At 39.1% G+C, this 25,582-nt stretch overlaps 1 protein-coding gene and 1 pseudogene across 9 annotated transcripts in view; one reads left to right on the top strand and one right to left on the bottom strand.

Annotated features, from left to right (window-relative positions):
* Positions 1-25,582, top strand: part of myo3b (myosin IIIB) — a 481,967-nt gene that overhangs the window by 101,405 nt on the left and 354,980 nt on the right. For 8 of the 9 annotated variants that reach the window (XM_059966610.1, XM_059966606.1, XM_059966605.1 and 5 more), the window contains one exon: positions 11,790-11,855. In XM_059966610.1, coding sequence (XP_059822593.1) covers positions 11,790-11,855 — 66 coding nt within the window. Of the gene's footprint in view, positions 1-11,789; positions 11,856-24,675; positions 24,980-25,582 lie in introns of those variants that run through there. The other variant, XM_059966613.1, reaches the window with a different exon arrangement.
* LOC132392215 (coiled-coil-helix-coiled-coil-helix domain-containing protein 2-like) lies at positions 12,070-12,501 on the bottom strand (annotated as a pseudogene).

Raw genomic sequence — 25,582 nt, 5'->3', positions numbered from 1 at the left:
TTGCAGGACATTGGTTTGATATTTAAAATTAGATTTGCATTAAAAGTAATATAGTTATCATCCAGATAGTTGCAGAGAGAAAATCTGTTTTGAAACTGCCAAAACCTGTGAACAGAAACAGGTGTTTGATGTTTAAGCAAATTACTCAGATCATTAGTAACAGAGTAACAGGTTTTTATGATCCAATCTGTTCATTTGAGATTTGGTCAGATAAAAATATCTTTTGTTCCCTTGATAAACACTTTCCTGAGTATAATATTTGTCATGGTTTATGGTGTGAGGAAGATTTAAAATACTCATACAGAAAATGGGAAGTGTTTTTTTTAATCTTTCTTGCATAAATTTGTCAATGGACAATAATTAGCTTCACGTATAAGGCCAATTCTGCCCATATTAACCTGTTTCATTTTGACCAACTGCCTATTGAATGACGCACAGGCATAAACCATTCTGTAAATCTTGCAACAACATGACTAATGTTCATTTATTTGTAGTTAGCTTGATTTTTGTAATTCCCTTAGCCCATTTATGTGGTTCATTGTTGCATTTCCATTTTAATAACTAGAGATTATTCATTTTTCAACTTTATTTCAGTTTTGGGTTCTGAATGTTCCTAACAAGACTAACACTTAATGCCCAACTCCTCACAGAACTGGGTGGCTTGGCCATTTCAGAGGGCTTTTAAGAATCAACTGCAGGATTGGAGTAACATACAAGCCTGATAAAGGGGGGAAGGAGCAGCTCCTAAAACTTTTCAGGTTCCTATACCTCCCTACCTGATGGTTGTAATGAGGAGGAGGCATGTCCTGGGTGGAGAGGGTTGCTAATGATGGATGTCGCCTTCTTGAAGCACCCCCTTTAGAAGAGGTCCTCAATGATGGGGAGGCTTGTCACCGTGATGGAGCTGGCCGAGTCTACAGCCTTCTGTTGCCTCTTTCGGTCCTGTCCTTTGAAGCTTTCATACCAGACCGTGCTATAATGAGTTAGAATGCTCTCCATGGTAGATCTGTAGAAAGTTGCATGAGGCTTTGGTCTCCTCAAATCTCTGATGAAGTAGAGTCACTGACATGCCTTTTTCCTGATTCCATCAATACGTTCGGCCCAGGATGGATCTAATGAGATGATGAATCCCAGGTACTTGAAGTTGCTCACCCTTTACACCACCGGTCCCTCATTGAGAACTGGTGTGTGTTCACACAACTGCCCCTTCCTGAATTTCACAGTCAAGTTCTTGGCCTTAAATGACACTTAGTATATGGCTGCTGTTGTGACACAACCGATCTATCTCATTCCTGTGTGCCTGTTGTCACAGTGGTGTCATCGGCAAGTTAATAGATGGGGTTTGAGCTGTGCCTAGCCCCACAGTCATGGGTATTGAGAGTAGAGAAGAAGGCTAACCACGCATCTTTGAGATGTGCCTGAGGTGATTGTCAATGGGGAGATATTATTACCGGCCCATACTGACTATGAGGAAGTTACGGATCCAATTGCATGGGGAGGTACAGAGGCCCAGGTTTTGAAGCTTGTTGACTAATACTGAAAGGATGATGGTGTTGAACTCCAAGTTGTAATCAATAAACAACAGCCTGACATAGGTATTGCTGTTGTCTTGGTGGCCTAAGGCTGAGTGGAGAGCCAGTGAAATTGTGTCCACTGTAGACCCGTCCACTGTGATGGTAGGTAAATTGCAGCTGGTTCAGATCCTTGCTCAGGCAGAAGTTAATTCCAGCCATGACCAATCTCTCAAAGCACTTCGTTACTGTAGATGTGAAAGGCTTCTGCTCTTAGTGTAGGCAAGGTTTTATTCTCAATTCTATTTGCATTCTTCCCTTTTAGATGTAGTTGCTCTTCACTTCCATTTTAAATGTTAGTGCTAATCTTAATAGCTATACGTGGTGCTGATCCTATTTACTATCAGCCCTCATTTGAGAAACTTCCACTACTTTACTCTTTAATTCTTCTCTCTTTATGATAACATTTATCAGGACTGCTGCATAAGTGGGGCCCTTAGTATTATTAAGGATCCCACCCATCCATCCAGCATCCTCTTTAACGTTCTAACATCAGGCAGGAGTCTATGATGCATGAAAGCAAGAATGGTTACGATGAGAAACAGTTTCTTCCCCCAGGTCATTAGGCTTCTGAACTCCCTGCCACATCCTATTCAGTGTCACTGGTTTATCTGTTCCAGTACAATATTTAATTTTAGTGCACTTTAGTTTGTTATTTATGTGTAGATTTTATCCTTGCCTTCATAAGTTATCATCTCGTTTCTATCGACATTATATAGTTATATACTGTATGTTATATACATGTATACAGTTGATTGACAATAAACTTGACTTGACTCGACAACTTTACTAACCGCTCCGCTCCAGGTCACACTGTGACTCCACGTTGTTGCTGCTGCTTCTGGTTTTGAGTGAATGATAGGACGTATCTTTACTCTCCCTTTCTGCCCACTCCCCCAAAATGTGCCTTGTGACATTCTATCAGTTTAAAAGTGATATTCTTCCTTGTTTTCATTCTAAGTATGGTTCGTTAATTTTCAGCTTTCAACTGTATCTAAATTTTCCTTTACATAAACTGAGAAGTTACCAGTCTTGAACACATTTATGCCTTCTTGATTATTTTCATTTTCCAGATGATGGTTTATATATAACTATTTTTTATGAATTACATGGAGCTGCTGTTTCCATCTTCTAGTTCGTTAATGTTAATGAAGAAGAAATTGCACTGTCTCACTTAAAAACTGTCATACATTTAACATTCTCCATGGTAACAATTGCTCAACATGTTAGCAGATTGAATACATTAAGAAGAAATTTAATGGTCCTTGTGGATGCATAATAGCAATGTAAAAATAAGCCAATTAAGCAGCAGGTTAAACAAACTTAAGAGTTTGCAAAATTCATGAAACTGATAAAGTTGTCAAGAACTTCAGATTTTAATTCCTGTTGTTTTTGACTGTTGCCATTTTGCCCCAGGTAAATTTATCCTTCAGACATCTAGGAAATAGGGGTCCAAGTATTTTTTTGTAAACTTAAGTTTATTTTCTAAATTGGACTTTTTGAATTCAGGCTTGGACACAGACACTGTATATAAACCTATGAAAGCTTGTCAATGTGAACAATTATTGTAACACAATCTTCGGATTCTCCCCTCATTAGCTACTTAGTTTCATGGCATAATCCTGAATAATCCTCTGTGAAATCTGTGCTGGCCACATTAGAATTCCAAAGCTTTAGTGTTGAAAACAATGCTAGCAAACAAGATCTTAGATGGCAGAGATTGGAGATCAATAATTTGAGCAAAACCCCAAAACAGCTGTAACTTCGTTGAGCACCTTCGCTCTGTCCAATGACTACCTATTTTAATTTGACTGCCCAATCTGATATATTTGTCCGTGACCTTCTGTACTACCATGATGAGGCTAAACTTTGGATGAGCAACATCTTATAGCTGGTCTAAGTAGCTCTAACCTAATGACATGAAAACCGATTTCAATTTCTCCCCCTTCCCGCCTTCTCTCCTTTCCATTTCCCTTTCTAGTTATCCTCTCACCTTTTTGTTCTCCTTATCTGCCTGTCACCTCCCTCTGGTTTCCCTCCTTCCCTTCCTCCCATGGTCCACTGTCATATTAGATAATTTCTTCTTCATCCCTTTACCTTTTCCACCTATTTCCTCCCAGCTTCTTTCTTCAACCTTCCTTCCCACTCATCCACCATCGCCCTCACCTAGTCTCACATATCACCTGATAGCTTGTACTCCTTCCCCCCCCCCAGCACATTCTTCTACCTCCTTTGCTTTCCAGAAAAGATGAAGGGTTTCAGCCAAAATGTTAACTGTCTATTCCCCTCCATAGATGCTGCCGGACTTGCTGAGTTCCTCTGGTATTTTGTGTGTGTTGCTCAAGATTTGTAGCATCTGCAGAATCTCTTATGATTATAAAACACTATTTAAATACCTAAGTGCAAAATTTATTGCTTTCTTGCTTATATTGATGACCAAATTTTTTTTTAAATACTGGGTTTTAATTATGGTTTAATAATTCAGCTGTAATAGAAAGATTAAACACTGAAGTATGAAACTTAAATTTTCTAAATAAGATTAGAAAATCTAATGAGGGAGTCTACTAATTAGAAAACCATGAGGGAGCAGTCGTACATAGTTCTGACTTAAGATCTGAATATATGAGTTCAAATCCCACACTAGATGAGACATTTATATTCATCTCTAAGTAATTGGAACTGAGACATTATTGTTTTTTTGAAGGTGATTGATGAAGGTAGAGTCATGGATATTGTCAACGTGGATTTTAGTAGGACAAGGTCCCTCGTGAGGCTCATATAGAAGATTAAGATGCACAGGATCCATAGTGAATGTGCCATCTGGATTCAGCATTGACTTGCCCACAGAAGACAGGGTAGTGGTCTATGGGACTTACTCTGGTTGGAGATGTGTGGCTACTATTGTTACATGGGGTTTGCTACTGGGAGCTCTGCTGTTTGTGATAAGATAGATGGGTTAGTAAGATTGCAGATAATACAAAGATTGGTGGTGCTGTCAATAATGTAGAAGACTGGCAAAGGATGCAGGATGACATAGAGCATTTCACAATATAGGTGAAGAAATGGCAGATGAAGTTTAATCCGGTTAAATGTGAAGTGCTGCACTTTGAGAGATCAAATGTGAAGAGGCAGTATAGCGTTAATGGCAAGACTCTTAACAGTGTTGATGTATGGGGGGATCTTGGAGTCTGATTCCATAGCCTAATAGTAACAGGGCTATCAAGGAGCAGATAGGGAAACAGATCCTGGAAAGGTGTAATAATAACAGAGTTGTCGTGATGGGAGATTTTAATTTCCCAAATATCGATTGGCATCTCCCAAGAGTGAGGGGTTAAGATGGGCTGGAGTTTGTTAGGTGTGTTCAGGAAGGTTTCTTGACACAGTATGTAGATAAGCCTACAAGAGGAGAGGCTGTACTTGATTTGGTTTTGGGAAATGAACCTGGTCAAGTGTCAGATTTCTCAGTGGGAGAGCAATTTAGGGTTAGTGAACATAATTCTATGTCCTTTACAACAGCATTGGAGAGAGATAGGAACAGACGTTAGAAAAGTGTTTAATTGGAGTAAGGGGAATGATGAGGCTATCAGACAGGAAATTGGAGGCTTAAATTGGAAACCGATGTCCTCAGGGAAAAGTACGGAAGAAAAGGGGACATTTCTGTAGAGTTCTGTATAGGTACGTTCCAATAAGACAGGGAAGTTATGGTAGGTACAGGAACCGTGGTGTGCAAAGAGTGTAATAAATCTAGTCAAGAAGAAAAGAAAAGCTTACAAGAGGTTCACAGAGCTAGGTAACTTTAGAGATCTAGAAGATTATAAGGCAACTAGGAAGGAGCTTAAGAAGGAAATTAGGAGAGCCAGAATGGGCCATGGGAAGCCTTAGTGGGCAGAATTAAGGAAAACCCCAAGACATTCTACAAGTATGTGAAGAGCAAGAGGATAAGACGTGAAAGAATAGGACCTATCAAGTGTGGCAGTGGGAAAGTGTGTATAGAACCAGAGGAAATAGCAGAGGTACTTAATGAATACTTCGGTATTCACTATGGAAAATGATCTTAGTGATTGTAGTGATGACAGAAAAGCTTGAGCATGTGGATATTAAGAAAGAGGACGTGCTGGAGAGTTTGGAAAGCATCAAGTTGGATAAGTCGCTGGGACTGGACAAAATGTACCCCAGGCTTCTGTGGGAGGCGAGGGAGGAGATTGCTGAGCCTCTGGCGATGATCTTTGCATCATCAGCGGGAGAGGTTCCAGAGGATTGGAGCATCGTGGATGTCCTTTATTCAAGAAAGGGAGTGGAGATAGCCCTGGAAATTATAGACCAATGAGTCTTACCTCAGTGGTTCGTAAGTTGATGGAGAAGATCCTGAGAGGCAGGATTTATGAACATTTGGAGAGGTATAATATGATTAGGAATATTCAGCATGGCTTTGTCAAGGGCAGGTTGTGCTTTACGAGCCTGATTGAACTTTTTGAGGATGTGGTAAACAAATTGATGAAAGAAGAGCAGTAGATGTAGTGTATATGGATTTCAGCAAGGCATTTGATAAGGTACCCCATGGAAGACTTACTGAGAAAATAAGGAGACATGGGATCCAAGGGGACATTGCTTTGTGGATCCAGACCTGGCTTGCCCACAGAAGGCAAAGAGTGGTTGTAGACGGGTCATATTCTGCATGGAGGTCTGTCTCCAGTGGAGTGCCTCAGGGATCTGTTTTGGGACTCCTACTCTTCGTGATTTTTATAAATAACCTGGATGAGGAAGTGGAGGGATGGGTTAGTAAGTTTGCTGATGACACAAAGGTTGGAGGTGTTGTGGATAGTGTGGAGGGCTGTCAGAGGTTATAGCGGGACATTGGTAGTATGCAAAACTGGGCTGAGAAGTGGCAGATGGAGTTCAACCCAGATAAGTGTGAAGTGGTTCATTTTGGTACGTCAAATATGATGGCTGAATATAGTATTAATGGTAAGACTCTTGGCAGTGTGGGGATCAGAGGGACCTTGGGGTCCGAGTCCATGGGACGGTCAAAGGCTGCTGCGCAGGTTGACTTTGTGGTTAAGAAGGCGTATGGTGTATTGGCCTTCATCAATCATGGGATTGAGTTCAAGAGTCGAGAGGTAATGTTACAGTTATATAGGACCCACTTGGATTGCGGCATTCAGTTCTGGTCACCTCACTGTAGGAAGGATGTGGAAGCCATAGAAAGGGTGCAAATGACATTTACAAGGATGTTGCCTGGATTGGGGAGCATGTCTTATGTGAATAGGTTGAGTGAACTCGGCCTTTTCTCCTTGGAGCGAAGGAGGATAAGAGGTGACTTGATTGAGGTGTATAAGATGATGCGAGGCATTGATCGTGTGGATAGTCAGAGGCTTTTTCCCAGGGCTGAAATGGTTGCCACAAGGGGACACAGGTTTTTTACTTTTTACAATATTTTTATTCAGAAGAAAAAAAAAATTTACAGAGTGCAACACATAGATACATCTCAACATAACTTGTGTAATTCATATATTGTGATAAAATTGATCAAGATGTTATAGCATTATGCATAAAGGTATACCACTCTGTAATCAAAAATTTAAAGATAGGTCATACATCATTAAAAAAAATTTATATAAAAAAAGTCAACCCCCTACCAACTACCAAAGAAAAAAGCTGATGGATGATAATGGATAAATTAGAAAACATATTCGCTTAAGAAGAGAAGAAAAAAATTTCCATGTAAGTCTGTGCACTGTTAAACTTTATAAATTGGAAAAGTAATTTAGGAAATCATTATATATCATTAAAAAATTGTTTCAAATTTAAGACTGAGCAGCGGATCTTTTCTAAATTTAAATAAGACGTAATATCATGTAGCCATTGAAGATGTATAGGAGGGGTAGACTCCTTCCATTTAAGCAAGATTGCTCTCCTTGCTAAAAGAGAGGTAAAAACTAAAACCTGTAGGTTAGAAGTATCTAAAGTTATATCTTCATCTGCAATAATACCAAACAAGGCAGCAAGGGGATTTGGGTCAAATTGGACCCTAAAAAGTTGTGAGAAGGTATGGAATACTTCCTGCCAAAACTTTTCAATTTTAGGGCAAAACCAAAATATATGAATTAAAGAGGCATCAGCAGAATTACATTTATTACAAAGTGGAAAAACATTTGGATAAAAACTGGAGAGCTTCTGTTTAGAAATGTAAGCTCTATGAACCACTTTAAATTGTAGAAGAGAATGACGAGCACAGAAAGATGATTTATTAACCTGTTTAAGAATTTTATTCTATCTATCATCAGAAATCTGACAATTCAGGTCATCCTCCCAAGCTTTTTTATTTTATCTAGAAAGTCTTGTCTAGATTCAATCAACAAGTTATAGATACCGGTAATAGAACCATTAACAAAAGGTTTTAAATTTAAAAGATCGTCCAGTAAATTTTTATTAGGACCTATAGGAAAAGTAGTTAATTGGGTACGTAAGAAATCTCTAATTTGAAGGTATCTGTAAAAATGTGTTTTTGGAAGTGCAAATTTAGTTGACAATTGGTCAAATGAAGCAAGAGATCCTGAGATAAACAGGTCCCAAAAACACTTAATACCTAGTTCATCCCAATCCTTAAAGACTTTATCAGTCATGGAAGGGATAAAAAAATAATTAAAGAGAATGGGAGATGATAATAAAAAATTTGCTAAACCAAAAAATTTCCTAAATTGAGACCAAATCCTTAAAGTTTGCTTAACAATTATGTTATCTGTTATTTTATTTGCTGAAAAAGAAGAATATGATCCAAGAAGAGAGACGATAGAGGAATTTTTTATAGAATTAACTTCTAAGGAGACCCATGATGGGCAATCTTTACGATAAATATAATAAGACCAGAAAGTAATATTCCTTATATTGGCAGCCCAATAGTAAAACCTAAAATTGGGTAGGGCTAATCCACCCATCTCTTTATTTCTTTGTAGGTAAACTTTACTTAAACGAGCTTGCTTATTATTCCAAATATAAGATGTTAAAATTGAATCTAAAGAATCAAAGTAGGTCTTAGGAATAAAAATAGGTAAGGCCTGAAAAAGATATAAATATTTGGGAAGAATCTTCATTTTAATCGAATTAATTCAGCCAATTAGGGATAAAGAAAGAGGAGACCATTTAGAAAGTGTCTTTTTCACATAATTCAATAAGGGGTTTAAGTTTTCTTTAAAAAAAATTCTTGAAGTTTTTAGTAATTGTTACACCTAGATATGTAAATTGACTTGTAACAACTTGGAATGGAAATTTGGCATTTGATGACATTAGGTCATTTAAAGAAAATAGCTCACTTTTATGTAAATTCAGCTTATATTCTGGAAAAAGAACTAAACTGGGAAATTAAAGAACTGAAGGTAAAGAAGTTTCAGCTATAAAGTTTTTGCTTTAGCTATAGAACCCTTAGCAATAGCATTTCGAGAATCTAAGGACATTTCTGGTATACTAAGGGAAGGTATGACTCATAAAATTTCATTATACGCTGATGATATTTTACTTTTTATCTCTAACACTGAAATTTCTTTACCTTCAGGACACAGGTTTAAGGTGCTGGGGAATAGGTACAGAGGAGATGTCAGGGGTAAGTTTTTTACTCAGTGGTGAGTGCGTGCAATGGGCTGCTGGCAACGGCGGTTGAGGCGGATATGATAGGGTCTTTTAAGAGGCTTTTAGATAGATACATGGAGCTTAGTAAAATAGAGGGCTATAGGTAAGCCTAGTAATTTCTAAGGTAGGGACATGTTTGGCGCAACTTTGTGGGCCGAAGGGCCTGTACTGTGCTGTAGGTTTTCTATGTTTCTATGTTTCTGAAAGTGTCCACATAGGTTGATAGGGTGATAAAGAAGGAATATGTAATAGAACCATTCAAGAAGCGCTTGGATACATAAATGTGCAGCAAATGGAAGGAAATGGACATTATGTAGTTAGAAGGGATTAATTTAGTTGGGCATTTAATTACTAATTTAAATAGTTCAGCATAACATTATGGACTGAAGCTCTGTTCCTGTGCTGAACTGTTCTGTGCTAATGCTTTAATGATGATTGTGGAACCAGCAATTATTTTTTTCAGTAGTGACCCAGGTGTGCCTAAATTAGTAGAGTTGACCCGTAGAATAAAAAGGCAATAAGTTGTATAGAATCACCATTCCAGACTTCTCCACAATGGCTCTCATCTGCTTTATGATCCATATGAGACGGCATTACAATCATATTGATGGAAGGAAACTATCGCTGATGTCCTCAAAACTGACTCTCAATCTTATGAAATCTAATCAAATAAGTAAGCTTTTTTCTAATTTGTGCTGACCATCCTGCTTCAAATGGTGACTCAGTAATCTTCCATGCTGAGCATAATTTAGATGGAACACTTCATTCCCATTCCCTTGAAAGGTTAGTGGGGTGGACTGACTCAATAAACAGCTTTGTTGGGAATATTGTCATTTCCCCAATTTACATTAAAATATCTGTCGTCACAAGTGACGTAACACTAACTGGTCTGGACCACCATAGTTGCTTCTTCTCAGTATTCAGTACATTTCCATTGTCAGTGCTATGGAAATAATCTTATTGTTGAACCATCTCTATCTCTTCCTGAAGATCCCACTATCTCAGAATCCAAATTTTAGCTTTTTTAATTCACTGTTTATGGTTATGTCTAAATGCCTCCTTTCTTCACTGCTTTCGCCCCTAAGAAAGCATTACAGATACCTACAACTCAAAATAAAACAACTTGCCTCACTAATATCCTTTAAGCGTATCCCCCCTCACCATAAAGTTATGCTCTCTAGCACTTGACATTTCCACCCTCGGGGAAGCAAAGACTCTTGACTGACTGTGCTTCAAAATTTTTAGCAAAAAAAAGGCAAACTGCTGGAGAAAAACCAGTGAGTTGTGGAGGCAAAGGGAACATCGACATTTTACTGGAAGTAAGAGAAAGTCTGCACTCAGTGCCTAAGATGAAGAACAGTCAAGCTTTTCCCTTTACTAAACCTTTTGAGATTTAGGCTACAATTGATTCAACCATGCCGAGGTATATCAGATCATTTGGTCATTGCATATGAAGAATAGAATGGAGAAAGATTACTTGTACATAAGTGAATTTTCCCATATTTGCTTCTATTTAAATTAATAGAAAATGCAGCAGGCTTTCTGAATACTGTTTTATGGGTAGTTCATTTTGTCTAGATGCAGGAGAGAAAAAATGTGGATGCAGGTAAAACGATAGTTTGTGAATTATCTGTTTGATCCTGTGATAGTTGTTTAATGATACCCCGTGATGTTACTCTGAAACTACAATTTATATTATTTGACCCGTATCACTTTGTTTTACATTTGACATTTCCATGAGGTCAGAAGCATAAAAATTCATCATGATTCAGAGTATTTTATTAGTCACTTATCATGACAATTGCTATTATCATTCTTCACAAGATTTTTATCTAGATCACTATTAAATGAATTAATCAAGTAATAGTAGCTTATTTTGCATTTATGACAGATTATTTTAGTCTCATTTTGGAGTACATTTTGCATTTATTCACCATTTGAACATAGTTTAAAATCCCTGATTTGCTTCTCTATTATTCATGTCCCAGACTTCTATAATCTAGGCAATGATTTTTTTTCAGCTTTTTTACTGCATTGAAAATAAGTTCAGTTATGAGTTTTCTCATAAGTTATAGCTTATGGGCAACCATACTTATTACTTTCACTTCAGTCTGAGTTAAGCTATTAATCAATGTCTTCTGGAAAATGGGGTGAGCAAAGGTGTGCATATTATTTGAAATACTGCAGCAATATTCACTTATGCTGATTTTCAATAATAAAGTTTTTTGGCTTAGGTAGCATTGAAATTTATTTGAGTATTTTGATTAGCCTCACTGGTTATAGTCTTACATTACTGATGTCATAACCAAGGTGCATATTAATACATGTGCATGCACATCAGTAAAATAATCAAAAATATGTTGAGCTTCTGAAAATTATCACCCACTGCATTTCTCTTGGTGGAAAATTGTTTATTTATTTCCTTCAGTATTTTTTATTTTTATTTTGCTTTCATTTCAGATTGAGATTGCACATTGAGCAATATGTAACTCTGGACTCAAAAGACATGCAGATGAAGAATTAAATCTAACCTTACAAAACAACTTCATAAGTTCTACTTAAGTTGCCCTCTGATTGTGGTTTTTCTCTTTTCAGAAATCCACCGCCTACTTTATTGCACCCAGAAAAATGGTGTAAAGGATTCAACAACTTCATTTCACAGTATGTATTTTCTTTTTTTTTCACTTTGTGTTCTTTATTTAATTACTACAATTCCCAATAGGTATCCAGTTCTATATCAAGGCAGCTGACCTGGAAAAATGACAACCACAGGCCTTGTGAATTTTATTTTTGCCCATTCACTCAGTTTACAAGAGGCAAAAACTACAATACAGTACATTTTATTCACATTTTAACAATCATACGTTACTCTGGTCTCTGTAGCCTCATCACTAAAATTAAATGGACACAACAGGAATCTTCACAATCCTTTGACAGGCAACTCCCACTTCAATATATACCATGTGCAGAGCGACATTGTTTCAGCACCTCATTGAAACCGTCACAGAGGGTTAGGCCATGCTGGTTCTGGGGGGTGCTGCCACTGGGGTCTCCTGGTAGGTGACATCGGCCCTGGCGGGCTCCGAGCCACTTCCACCACTGAAGGCCCCGGTCAGCGCGCTCCCCATGACATGACCCACTGCTGAGCCCACCGCCACTCCTGCTGCCGTGCTTGCCATCTGCGCCATTAGGCCCGGCTGCCGGGGCTGCACAGTTGGAGGAGTGACAGCAGCTGGAGGAGGGTGAGCGGGGGAGTGGCTCGGGAAGGAGCAGGGCGGCTCGCTTGGCTGCGGCTTCCGGGGGGCATGGCAACGGCTTTGAAGGACTCGACTGCAGCCGTGCGGCAGCAACTGCACAATGCCTCTCGTGATTCCACAGTATGTATTTTCTTCAACCCAGGGTTCAGTTTAGTTTGTAGCATTGAATTTTGATTAAAAAATGACAGCCAATCAGATTTCATCTTTACATCACTAAAATAGAAAATTAAACATCAGTTTCTCTAAATAAATGAAATATTTTGTGAGGTACAGTTAAAGGAGCCTCAAAGGATAACTGCAATGCATTTTGTGGATGCTAGACAAAGCATACCCATGATAGGTGAGTAACAGTTAAACTAGGTTTTAATGATCTTGGTCAAAGATCTCAGTCTGCCAAGTTGTTGTGGTATTTGGTTGCATCAGCCATCCACATTTTTTTTAAAAATCACACGTGAGTTTTTTTCTGCTCCTTGGGGAAGAGTGGAAGCAACTCATTCTCAGTCGGAAATTAACAAAATTGACGTTATTGAGTTTAGTGTACTGCTTTGGTGTGCATGAAAAACATTTTGGCTTCTTGAATATTCGTGGCCCTGCATTCAATGAGTTTAAGTATATTCTCAAACAAAGGGAAAATCTGCAGATGTTGTAAGTCTAAACAACACGCAAAAAATGCTGAAGGAACTCAGTAGGCTAGGCAGCATCTATGGAAGAGAGTAAACGGGTTCTGATGAAGGGTCTCAGCCCAAAACATCAACTGTTTACTTTTTTCCACAGATGCTGCCTGGCCTGCTGAGTTCCTCCAGCATTTTGTGTGTGTTGTTATGTAAGTTTTGCTCTTTCACATTGCTAATGTGCCTTAAGGATGGTGAGAGGGGTTTGGGTAATAAGAGGCAAAGTTATTTACAGCACATTGTTCAACTTCTGACCAGCTTTTATAAACACAATATTTCTGGGTTGGCCTGTTGATTTTCTGGTCAATGATAATCCTGAGATTATTGAGTTCTTGATGATGCTAGTGGCAGTGAACTTTGAGGGCAGGTGATTAGACACATACCTCCCCCTTCCCAATCCTTGTTGGAGGTCCCTACTCTGCAGTTCCATGCAAAGATTGTTCTGCTAGCATCTCTGAAATCTGCAAACTCTATCCACAAGAGTCAGTCACAAGCACAAGGGGAGCACTGCCACCTGCAGGGTCCCTTGCACAACCTAACCAGCTGGTTCAAGCATAAGAGCTTTGGTGTGATAGCTGAAATTATGTTGGGGCCCTTCAGACTTTGCTGAATCCAGTGCTTTCATCTGCTTCTTGTCGCTGTATTGAAAGCTGAAGAGGTCCAGATGGATCATTAATTTGGCACTTCTGGTTAAAGATGGTTGTGAATACATCATTATAATCTTTTACATTCACATGCTGGTTCCCCCATCATTGAGGATGAATGCTAATAGAGCACTTCAATTATTTAAATGTACACTGCCATTCAAGGTTGGATGGATTAAATCATGCATAATCTGCCCCAATCTAGTTTATACCAGAACCAGCTAGTTCTGCTGAAAGGTCTTCAACTTTCAACCTTAACCCCATTTCCCCCCTACCACCGCTGCCTGAATATATCCAGCTTTTTCTGTTTTTATTTCGTATTTTCAGCAAATGCAATTTTGAGTGTCTGCAGTTTCTCCCTCACAGTCACAAGATTCCATTCCTGTCCCTGTTCACATTCATCTCATGTTGTCTCTCCTCCAGAGAGATTGGCTGTGATTTATAACCCTTTATAAACCTTTCTCAGCTGACTGCAACCACGAGTCGTTCAGACTGTCTTGGTCTTCAATCTCTTGCAGACATTCCCTGTCATCTCATTATCCCTCCCCAACTTAAAACACGTTTGATTTCTCACTTCTTTTCTGTTCTGATTAAAAGGTCATTTGCCTGAATTGTTAACTATTTCTGTTTTCACAGAAGCTGCTGAGTTATTTCCAATGTTTCTGTTTATAGTTTTAGATTGCAAGATCTGTTGTTGTAAAATAATGAATTTAGTAGAATGATAGTAACATATGACAAAATTTACTGTCAAGATGGAGCTTGATCTCCATCAGGTTTGAAGCGGTTACTTCTAACAATATAGCGTTGGTTAGCTACATTTATGATGGGCTTACTGTCTGGATCAAGGATCAGATAAAATAATCTAAGCTGAGCTACAAAGGCAGTGGAAGAAGTTTTAATAAATCTTTAGTAAGTGTTTATTCATAATCACCAAGGTCGAATTCTTCTGATACTGGAAAGATGGGTGGTGATGGGAGCAAGGGGTGAAAATAAAGAGACATTAGAAATACTCAATGTTGAACAATAACATTGTGGGGGGTGGGGGAGTGGAGAGGTAACTGACTCTTCAGGTTGATGACCTTTCAACATGAAATTTGGAAGGAATAAAATGGGACTCGAGTACGAGTCAGTGAGATTTCAATGGTTCAAATTGCCTGTTTCCATGCTGTATGACTGTAGGCCATCAGAATGAATTGCAGAGTGTGTACAGTAGTGCCCTCTGCTTCTGCATGTCCTTGAGCCCATATACCACGTGCTCCTAGTTAGGACGAGATTATGAAAGACACGGAAGTGGGCAGAGTGATACTTTTGTGGATGTCTCTGTACTGGGCTTTTAGAGAGCTCCTTCATTCTGATACGGGTGCAGACCAAAAAATTGATCATCTACCTCATTCCCACACCTAATGACCAAATAAAGTTTAGATATGTAAGTTCAAATGGATTCAGAAGGAGCAGGACTTTTTCAATAATGGATAAAATATTTCACAATATAAGTCTGGAATATAGATTCTTCTGATTTCAGAAATTACATGGGCTTGTGCTAGATAATGCTACATTGGAAGCCACTGCTCATGCAGCTGAGTAGTGCAGGAGCCTTCCCAAACTCTGTCCCCCCGTTGGGTTCTTGCCAAACGGCAAGATGATGAATAACATTATGCTCATGCAGAAGAAGACCGAAGAAGCAGAAATGTGCAGGATAGATCTGTTTTCCTGTGCAGTTTGGTTCTTTGCTCTTCTTTCTGAGAGAGGGTTGAAAATAAATTTGTGCATCCAGTTGCTTCTAATCATTTGTAACCAAACTCAAGAGCTAGGTTTGCACTTTGCTGGTTTGATAATTTGTTACTGGATTGTATTGTGTAATTGAATAACCAGAGTAAACTGTCAGTAATGTGCAAACTAGAATGGGAGAGATGTTCCTTTGTCTGATATTGTCCTACCTCTAGTGCTTGCAAATAAATGTGGATTTCTCTCAATTAGAGTTCAAAGCAACATTACTAGATTAACTGTGCTAATTATGCATGATTTGTTATTATCATGCATCTTATATATGTTATAACTACCCTTTAATGCCATATAGATTTTGCTCTTTGCTTAATATGACTTTCCAGTATTCACTTACAGAATCAGGTTTAATATCACCGGCAGATGTCGTGAAATTTGCTAACTTTGCGGCAGCAGTACAACGCAGTACGTGATAACAGAGAAAAATATCTGTAAATTACAGTGTGTGCTTATGTGTATGTACGCACACACACATATGCATTAACTTAAATAAGTAGTGCAAAAGAAGTAGGAAATTAAAAAAAATAGTGAGATAATGTTCACAAGTTCAAAGTCCATTCAAAAATCAGATGGCAGAGAGGAAGAAGCTGTTCCAGAATCACTGATTGTGTGCCTTCAGGCTTCTGTACCTCCTTCCTGATGGTAGCAATGAGAAGAGGGCATGTTCTGGGTGGTGGGCAATGTTCCCTCTAGCTTATAATGACCAGTGTGTGCAAAAATCTTGTGCTGTGCAATTTTTTGCTCGGTAACAACAACAAGTGCGCACTGAATTTTATAGAAAGAGTTATTCATTTTAACAGCTAGCAAAACACTATCAATAAGAAGTTCAAACTCCTCTGGGTTTGATCATTTTCACTCTTTTTCATCTGCACTCTCACAAAACGTATGTAGCATGCCTGTAGTGGGTAATGAAGGACTTTTTCCGCTGGATCTTTTGCACACTGTCCATATGTGATTTACTTGCTGAATGACGCTTTATAAAGTCAAGTTTCCAAATATCACTCCACTTCTTCCCACTTGCAAATTCTCCAGCAACTTTTGCATCACGACAATACACACAGGTATCACCAGTTTCTGGATTGTACATAAATGTTTCTTGTAGCTGCACATTCCTGCCCTCATGAGCTTTTGGTGTAGCAGTTTCTATTTGTGTTGCCCTTAAGGCATTTATTTAGCTTTATTACATTTTCGCTTTAGTAATACGTTTGTAACTATTTTCTAGCTAAAGTTAAGGTTGATAACTACGTTGCAGTTGTTGAAGGTCAAATCATTATCTGTGATGTTTCGCGGTATGTGATGATGTCACACCCGGTTTCGCTGCATCTTGTGGGTAAATTCCGGCTTGGAGAAACGGGAAAGCTGGGGCTTGTGTGTGCAGGATGAATGTGAGAAAAGTCTCATTTCTACGCACTAAGAAACATCATAGAAGCAACGCCTTAAGTTCATATGTCAGTCAATATGTTGAAGTAAAAATGTTAACGGCTGATTCTGTTAAAAGAAATGACGGTTGATAAAGTTTATTTTCTTGTGCTATTGAAAGCGTTGCTGGAAAGTTTGTGTTGAAGTGTATTTAAAGTTGTTGATGGTGTTGGTAGATTCTGACTGTATGTTGTACTTTAATGAGACTTTAATGTAATACAGTTTGTAGTTTTACTTTTGCAAGTATTTATGATGCAAGTGTGATGCCAAGAAGGAAACAAATACTGTATATATTTTGTATTGTTTTATCAACAGTTTTCACCATACGTTAATGTGGAAGAGTGAACAGAAAATGGTTAACCTTATTGCGATCCTGTCCTCATTGGCTATGGTTTAACTTGGTGTTTAGTTCAGAGTTTCTACACCCTGCACGGGAATGCTACACTGTTGTTTCATTAAGCCATTCTACTTTAAAATGAACTATCATTTCCTTTGCCCTTCATGCCCTTTGCTTCTTTGGAAGTTAACATAGAAATTTAATAATTTCTACAAAAAAACCCGGAATAAATAAGCCAGTTGTAAAATCTTCAGACAAATTATTGCGAACTCCATATTGTTAAAACTGTTTGCATCAGAAACTGGAAAAGGAAATGTGCTTGTGTACCATTGTGAAATGTACTTAACGTGCCAATGAGGCAGAGGGTGACCACCTTTTGTGCGCAATTTAAATTCCTTTGTCCGCTAGTAGCAAAAGATGTGTGCGTGAGCGTACATGCGCACATCTTAGAGGAAACGTGTATGGGAGTCCTTAATGATGGACGCTGCCTTTCTGAGACATTGCTTCTTGAAGATGCTCTGGATATTATGGAGCTGAAAGTGGGCTAAATAATTTTACAGCTCTCTGCATCTTGCTTCTCCGCCACCCCCCACAATCCATACCAGGTGGTGATGCAGTGAGTTAGAATGCTCTCTACAGTACATCTACAAATTTGTGAATGTCTTTAGTGACATATCAAATCTCCTCAAACTCCTAATGAAATATAGCCACTGTCTTCCCTTCTTTATACCTTCGATATGTTGGGTCCAGGTTAGGTCCTCCGAGATATTGACACTCAGGAACTTGAAATTGATCGCTCTCTTCACTTCTGATCCCTCTGAGGACTGGTGTATACTCCCTCATCTTACCCTTTCTGAAGTCCGCAATCAGTTCTTTGGTCTTACTGAAGTTGAGCACAAGGTTGTTGCTGTGACACCGCTCAACTAGTTGGTATATCTCACTCCCGGGTGTTTCATCACTTTCTGAGATTCTGCCAAAAATGACTGTATCATCAGCAAACTTACAGGTGTCATTTGAGCTGTGCCTAGCCACACAGTCATGGGTATGGACAGAGAACAGCAGTGGGCTAATCACTGTGTTGATTGTCAGCGAGTTGGAGATGTTACTTCCAATCTGCACAGATCGTGATCTTCTGGTTAGGAAGTTGCAGAGGGAGGTACAGAGGCCCAGGTTCTGGCGTTTTTCAATCAGAACTGTAGGAACGATTGTGTTGCATGCTGGGCTGTAGTCAATAAACATTATCCTGACGTAGGTATTTGTATTGTCCAGTTGATCCAAGGCTGTGTGAAGAGCCAGTGAGATTGCATCTGCCATAGACCTATTGTGGCGATTGGCAAATTGCAGTGGGTCTATGTCCTTGCTGAGGCAGGAGTTCATTCCAGCCATAACCAACTTCTCAAAACATTTCATTACTGTAGATGTGAGTGCTTCTAGATGATGGTCATTAAGGCAGCTCACACAGCTCTTTTGGGCACTGGTATAATTGATGCCTTTTGAAGCAGGTGGGAACTTCTGACTAAAGCAATAAGACTGAAAATATCTTTGAACACCCCCACCAGTTGGTTGGCACAGGTTTTCAGAGCCTACCATCTGGGCCTGCTGCCTTATGAAGGCTCCCCTTCCTGAAAGACAGCTGATGTTGGTCTCTGAGACAGAGGTCACAGGGTCATCATTTGCTGCAGGAATCCTCATTACTGTATTTTTATTTTCCATTTCAAAGCGAGCATAAAAAGCATTAAGCTCATCTGGTAGTGAAGCATCACTGCCATTCATGATGTTGGGCTTTGCTTTATAGGAAATAGTGGCTTGCAAACCCTGCCAGAGTTGATGTGCATCCAACCTCACTCAGAATTGCTCCTTAGCTTTTGAAGTAACCCTCCATAAGTCATGCCTGGTTTTCTTGTATAGACCTGGGTCTTCTGACTTAAATGCCACAGCCTTGTCCTCAGCAGATGACGAACCCCCTGGTCATCCACAGCTTTTGGTTTGGGTATGTACAGTTAAGGTCTTAAAGGCATACACTCATCTACACAAGTGGATGAGTGATAGCTCTGTTGTACTCATTCAAACTTGGAGATGAATTCCTGAATACAGTCCTGTCCACTGATTCAAAGCATTCCATTAAATGCTCCTGCATCTTCCTCTTTGGTCCTCACTACTGGTGCTGCAGTCTTCAGTCTCAGCCTATTCTCAGGGAGTAGAAGTACACACAGGTGATCAGGCTTTCCAAAGTGTGGGTGTGGGATGGTACGGTAAGCATTCTTGATGGAGATGTAACTGTGGTCCAGTGTGTTGGCTCCTCTAGTATGACAAATGATCTGTTGGTAATAACTATTTAGAGATTTTTTTCAAGCTAGCCAGTTAAGACACAAGATGTGCTGTTTCATGTTGATCACATCACTCAGTTTGTCTAGAGCCTGCTTGATATAGGCCTGAGGGAGGACATACATCACTACCAAAATGATCGCTGAAATCTCCCGTGACAGGTAAAATGGACGACGCTTGATCGGGATGTGTTCCAGGTCTGGTGAACAAGAGTGGGACAGCACTACCACATTCATACGCCAGAAGGAGTTGATTATGAAGCACACTGCTCCTCCTCTGCCCTTGAAAGACTCAACAGTCCTATCTTGGTGATGTATTGTGAACCCATCAATCTGAATCACTGTGTCCAGAACTGAAGTGCTTAATCAAGATTCTGCAAAACAGAAGACACAAGTGGTACCAATGTCCCTATGATACAACACCCAGGCCTGAGATCTTCAGTTTTATTTACCATTGACTGTATGTTTTCCAGTAAGGTGGTTGGTATTGGGAAACGAAAGCCTTGATTTCTTAATTGAACCTTTAGTCCAGCTCGACAATCTCTGTTCTGCTGTCTTAAAGGGGAAGCGTACCAGCAACCAGAGAAATCCATTCCAGTTCTGATTTTATGTCGTGATAATCACATTAAAATGATGGTACTAACTGTACAGACCTTGGATGTAGTTGTGGTTCTCAGCTGTGCAAACTGAAATGGGAATCTTTGATGGTACCCATCAGAGCTGCTTGCATAAGTCGCCTTTAGATTGCGCCCTGGAAGCGCTTTTTTTTCCTTTAAAATAAGTAAACTTTATTTTTCTTTAAAATAAATAATGTTTTTGAAGGCAAGCAATCCTCTTCAGTGACAATTGTTAATAAATGGTGGCGTTCACTATCAGTAACCATCCAATATATTGTGCACTTGACTTGATGCATCATGTTTTTTAATCAATTAATCCATTTTTTAGGAATATTTAATGAAACCATCATTGCAAAATAAAATGGTTACTTATTTATTTTCCATTATGGAATTGGAGACTCTATAATCGTGACCTTTAATTTGGTGTTATTAACTGAATTGGTAGACTGGACCATATTCAGGGATTTGTATTTGGTTCTAAATGACTATGCACCAGCTGTCACTGACTTCATCGAGACCCACGTGGATGGGTGTGTGCCTTCAAGAACATACTGAGTTTTCCCAAATAAAACTCCTGAGATGAGACAGGAGATCCATAGTCTGCTTAGGGCCAGATCTGTGAGATTCAAGACTGGCGATTGAAAATCCTACAAGAAGTCCAGGTGCAACATACAGAAGACCATTATATGAGTAAAATGGCAATTCTGCTTGAAATTACAGACTCAATCAGTTGCATGTCAGCTGAGGCAGGGTTTTCATGCAATTACTTCCTGTAGGGCAAAACTTAACAGCAACCTGTGATCTCTGTTTCAGAGACCTATGTCAGAACATCCTTCATGAGGGTGAACCATTGCAAGGTGTCAGACTGCCAACCCTGTATCTGGAAGGGTTGAGCAGCTTAAAGATCCTGGGTGCCAACTCCTCAAAGAATCTGTCCTGGTCCCAGCACATTGACATAATCTTGAAGGCACGTCAGTAACTACTTCATTTGGAGTATGAGTAAAATTAGTATGCCATTTCAGGCTCTAGCAAATTTCTACAGATGTACAGTTGGGAGTATTCTGATTGGTTGCAGCACAGGTCCCATTGCAAGTTGCCAATTGCCACAAAAGGTCAATGGCAGATGCAATCTCAGTGGCTCTCCACACGGCTTTAGACCACCTGGGCAACATAAACACCTATGTCAGGATGCTGTTCATTGACTATAGCTCAGCATCTAACACCATCATTCCCACAATCCTGATTAAGAAGTTGCAGAACCTGAAGCTCTTTACCTCCCTCTGCAATTGGATCCAAGACCGCCATCTTTGTAGATTGGTGATAACACATCCCCCTAGCTGACAATCAACACTGGTGCACCTCAGGGGTGTGTGCTTAGCCCACTGCTCTACTCTTTGTATACACATGACTGCGTGGCTAGGCATAGTGGAAAGACCATCTATAAATTTGCTGATGATACTACCATTGTTGGTAAAATCTCAGGTGGTGATGAGAGGGTGTACAGGAGTGAGATATGCCAACTAGTGGTATGGTGCCGCAGGAACAACCTGGCACTCAATGTTAGTAAAATGAAAGAGCTGATTGTGGACTTCAGGAAGGGTAAGATGAAGGAACACATACCAATCCTCATAGAGAGGTCAGAAGTGGAGAGAGTGAGCAGTTTCAAGATCCTGGGTGTCGGGATCTCTGAGGACTTAACCTGGTCCCAACATATCGATGTGGTTATAAGGAAGGCAAGACAGCAGCTATACTTCAAATACACTCAAAAACTTATATAGTTGTACCATGGAGAGCATTCTAAAAGGCTGCATCACTGTCTGGTATGGAGGGGGCTACTGCACAGGACTGAAAGAAGTTGCAGAGGGTTGTAAATCTAGTCAGTTCCATCTTGGGCACTAGCCTACAAAGCACCCAGGATATCATTAGGAAGCGGTGTCTCAGAAAGGCAGCATCCATTATTAAGGACCTCCAGCATCCAGGGCATGTCTTTTTCTCACTGTTACCATCAGGTAGAAGGTACAGAAGCCTGAAGGCGCACACTCAGTGATTCAGGAACAGCTTCTTTCCTTTTGCCATCCGATTTCTGAATGGACATTGAACACTTGGACACTACTTCACTTTTTAAAATATACAGTATTTCTGTTTTTGGCACGTTTTTGAAATCTATTGAATATACGTACACTGTAATTGATTTACTTATTATTATTTTTAAATTTATTTACTTTTCTCATCTATATTATGTATTGCATTGAACTGCAGCTGCTAAGTTAACAAATTTCACGTCTCATGCCAGTGGTAATAAACCCGATTCTGATTCTGATTGTGTTAAAGCATACAATTGCAAGAGTCTGCAAAAGGTTGTAGAATCAGCCAGCTCTATCAGAGCTCCCCACTATGAAGGATATCTTTAAGCCTCAAGATGGTGGCATCCATCAATAAAGATCTCATTGTTTGAGCCATGACAGGGTGGAGGTACAGGAGCATGAAAACTCATACTCAACAATTCAGGAAAAGCTTCTTCCCCTCCCTTGTCAGATTTCTAAACCAACTGTATTCCTTTTTTTCTCTATATATTTATTTTGTAATTTATAGTAATTTTATTTCTTTGTACTTTCTGCACCTGCAAAACAATAGTTTTCACTTTGCGTAAGATAGTGATAATTAACCTATTCTGAATCAATCCATTGAAATGGGTGCATTTGTTAGAAATGCATGTTGATGGCTGTTTTTACAAAATTGAAGTACAGTGTAAAATATATATGATTTTCTATATATTAAAACATTTTATAATGATGCCTCAAGTTAAATTGGGCATTAATTTCATTGCTTGATTTATTCCTTAGCGATTTCAGGAAATTTGTTAATTCTTTGCCTTTTGGGTGATATGAATCACAGAAATACAATTGGTCTAGCTCCATAATCTGCCATGAATCATTTCTTGCCACTGAAAGGATATAGCTTGTGGATTAAATACAATAACTGCCTTGATGCTACTCAATAATGTCAGAAGGTACTTCATCTAGTCTCTGAGAGTGGTGAGTTTATGCTGAACTACTTAATTGCTGCATTGAACTTGTGCATCAATTGCTGAGGACCTTGAGCCACTAAAAAACATCTCTGGGTTTAATATGATGTCTGATCTCAGGTCAGATAGATTTGTTAATCTGAATTCCAAATAGTTTAATTTATTTGTCTGGAAAGGAAAAATTTTGATTTTAAGCAGCATGATTAAGTGCAGAATCATCTCAGATATTTCAAAATGCTTGGCATTACAAGTGTTATAGCCAGGCAGGTAAAAGCAACAGTTGTTTGGTACAAGTCAAGACATCACAAGCAGTATTATGATAAATGTCCAGTTCTCCTGTTTCAATGTTTTCGTTTGAAGAATAAGTAATAGCTTGTGTGCCAAAGTTGGACTTTCCTAGTAAATAGTAAGTAAGTTTGGTCCAGTACAATGAAGTTTCTAGCTGAAATGCACATTGCCTTGACCCACTTCTACCTGCTTGCGTCTCCTGTATTATAGGAGGGTGGTGTGGGGGGGGGGGGGGCAGCAAGGGCAGTGTGGACTGTGTTCCTAGAAAAAGATTTTCTGTAATATGAAGCCATGTCACCTGTGAATGTGCCAAGAAATGCAAGTTGAAAAAATACATACATTTTGTGTTTATTTACTTTTATCACATAAATTTGGTGATGATTTGTGAATTGTGTAAAGTTAAATTTCTGCTACCCGAACAGCCATCATGCAGGCGGTGCCGATATTTATCGAATGCTACGCATCTGTTTTAATTTGTTATTTGTCATTCTTCACAGCGTTTCACAAGGCCACACACAAAAATTAACACAGATAAAAGAGGGGGTAAAATTTGTTTGAAGAGGGTGGGCGAGAGAATATCATACTCATTATGTGATAGTGTTTCATGCCAAAGCTGATAATGTTAAACTTCTTCAGTTGGAGAAGAAAGTGTTGTAGCTGGTCAAGAAATTTATTCAGAATTGAGTTTAGATACATCATGTGCGTTTTTACATAAAATGAATTTGCTACCAAAGAACTATTAAATTACTGGCAACATTGAGAAGCAAGGAATGGCCATGAACAGCCTTCTCTCCAATTTTGCTGAAAAAGTAACAAATCCTCACTCACTCTGCACTCTAATGCCATATTCCCCGAATATTTTCTTGTAGTTTATAAATGGAAGTAAATGAGTGTATGCACTTTGAAGCACCCTTGATTTCCAAATGTATTAATGCATCACCATCTGGTGTGGGGGTGGGGGGAGGGGAAAGATGCAGAGTTGTAAACTTAGCTCCATCATGGGCACTAGACTCCGTGCTATCCAGGGCATCTTCAAGGAGGTGCCTCAAAAAGGTGGTGTCCATCATTAAAGACCCTCACCACTCAGGTCATGTCTTGTTCTCATTGTTGCCATCAGGAAGAAGGCACAGAAGTGTGAAGACACACACTCAGTTCAGGAACAGCTTCTTCCCCTCTGCCATCCGATTCCTGAATGGACGTTGAACTGCTTATTTAACTTAGCCATTATTTATATATATATATATATATAACTCCATTATTGCGTATTGCATTGCACTGCTGCCATGTAACAACAAATATCATGATATATGCTGGTGATATTAAAACTGATTCTGATATTTGTTGTAATACTGCAATGTTCATAATGTGAAAACCCTGTGTGTAATGTGTGCTTGAATAATACACTTTCAAAAAATAGTTTGCTTACCTTCACTTTATTACTGAGATTAAAATGTTTGCTTCTCAGCATTGTCTGTCTTTCCTTGGTATGATATTTGAAGTCTTGATATAGTTTGTTTGCTTGGTTTTGGCATTTAGCAGCTGAACAACAGATCGATTGCTTTTAAGTACTCTTTTCAACCTGAGGAAGTTACAACACTAAGTATAGATCTGCACTTTAAATAGTCATCATTTAAAAGTGAAGAGCTCTTCATTGTAAGCCAGGCAACAGAGAGCATTACATTCAGTGTGAATACTTGAAGGTCCCTTGAAGCTTTTGAGTTTATTGTACAGCTTGCTGAATTGTCAGAGAAATAACACAGATTCAATCCATTATCTGATTTTGGCTGCAGTAGTGCCAGATGAGATACAAATTACAATTTATTCCATAAATTATGGAGGGGGAAAAGTAATACTTATGATTGCACATCAGCAAAGTTCATATATTAGGCAGGTCTAAATGTATCTGCTCTGCTTGACTGTTAGGGTACTATTAGTGCAGTGAGAGTGGTTTCAGGGGCTGTGTTTTGTTCTGTGTGTGAGATGTGGGACTTCTGGGAGGCCTCCAGCCAGGTATACCGAGCTGT

The sequence above is a fragment of the Hypanus sabinus genome, chromosome 4 (genome assembly GCF_030144855.1).
Source record: "Hypanus sabinus isolate sHypSab1 chromosome 4, sHypSab1.hap1, whole genome shotgun sequence".
NCBI classification, from domain to species: Eukaryota; Metazoa; Chordata; class Chondrichthyes; order Myliobatiformes; family Dasyatidae; genus Hypanus; species Hypanus sabinus.
Note: the sequence above shows the minus strand (reverse complement) of the source record. Positions and strands in the feature narration are given on the sequence as shown.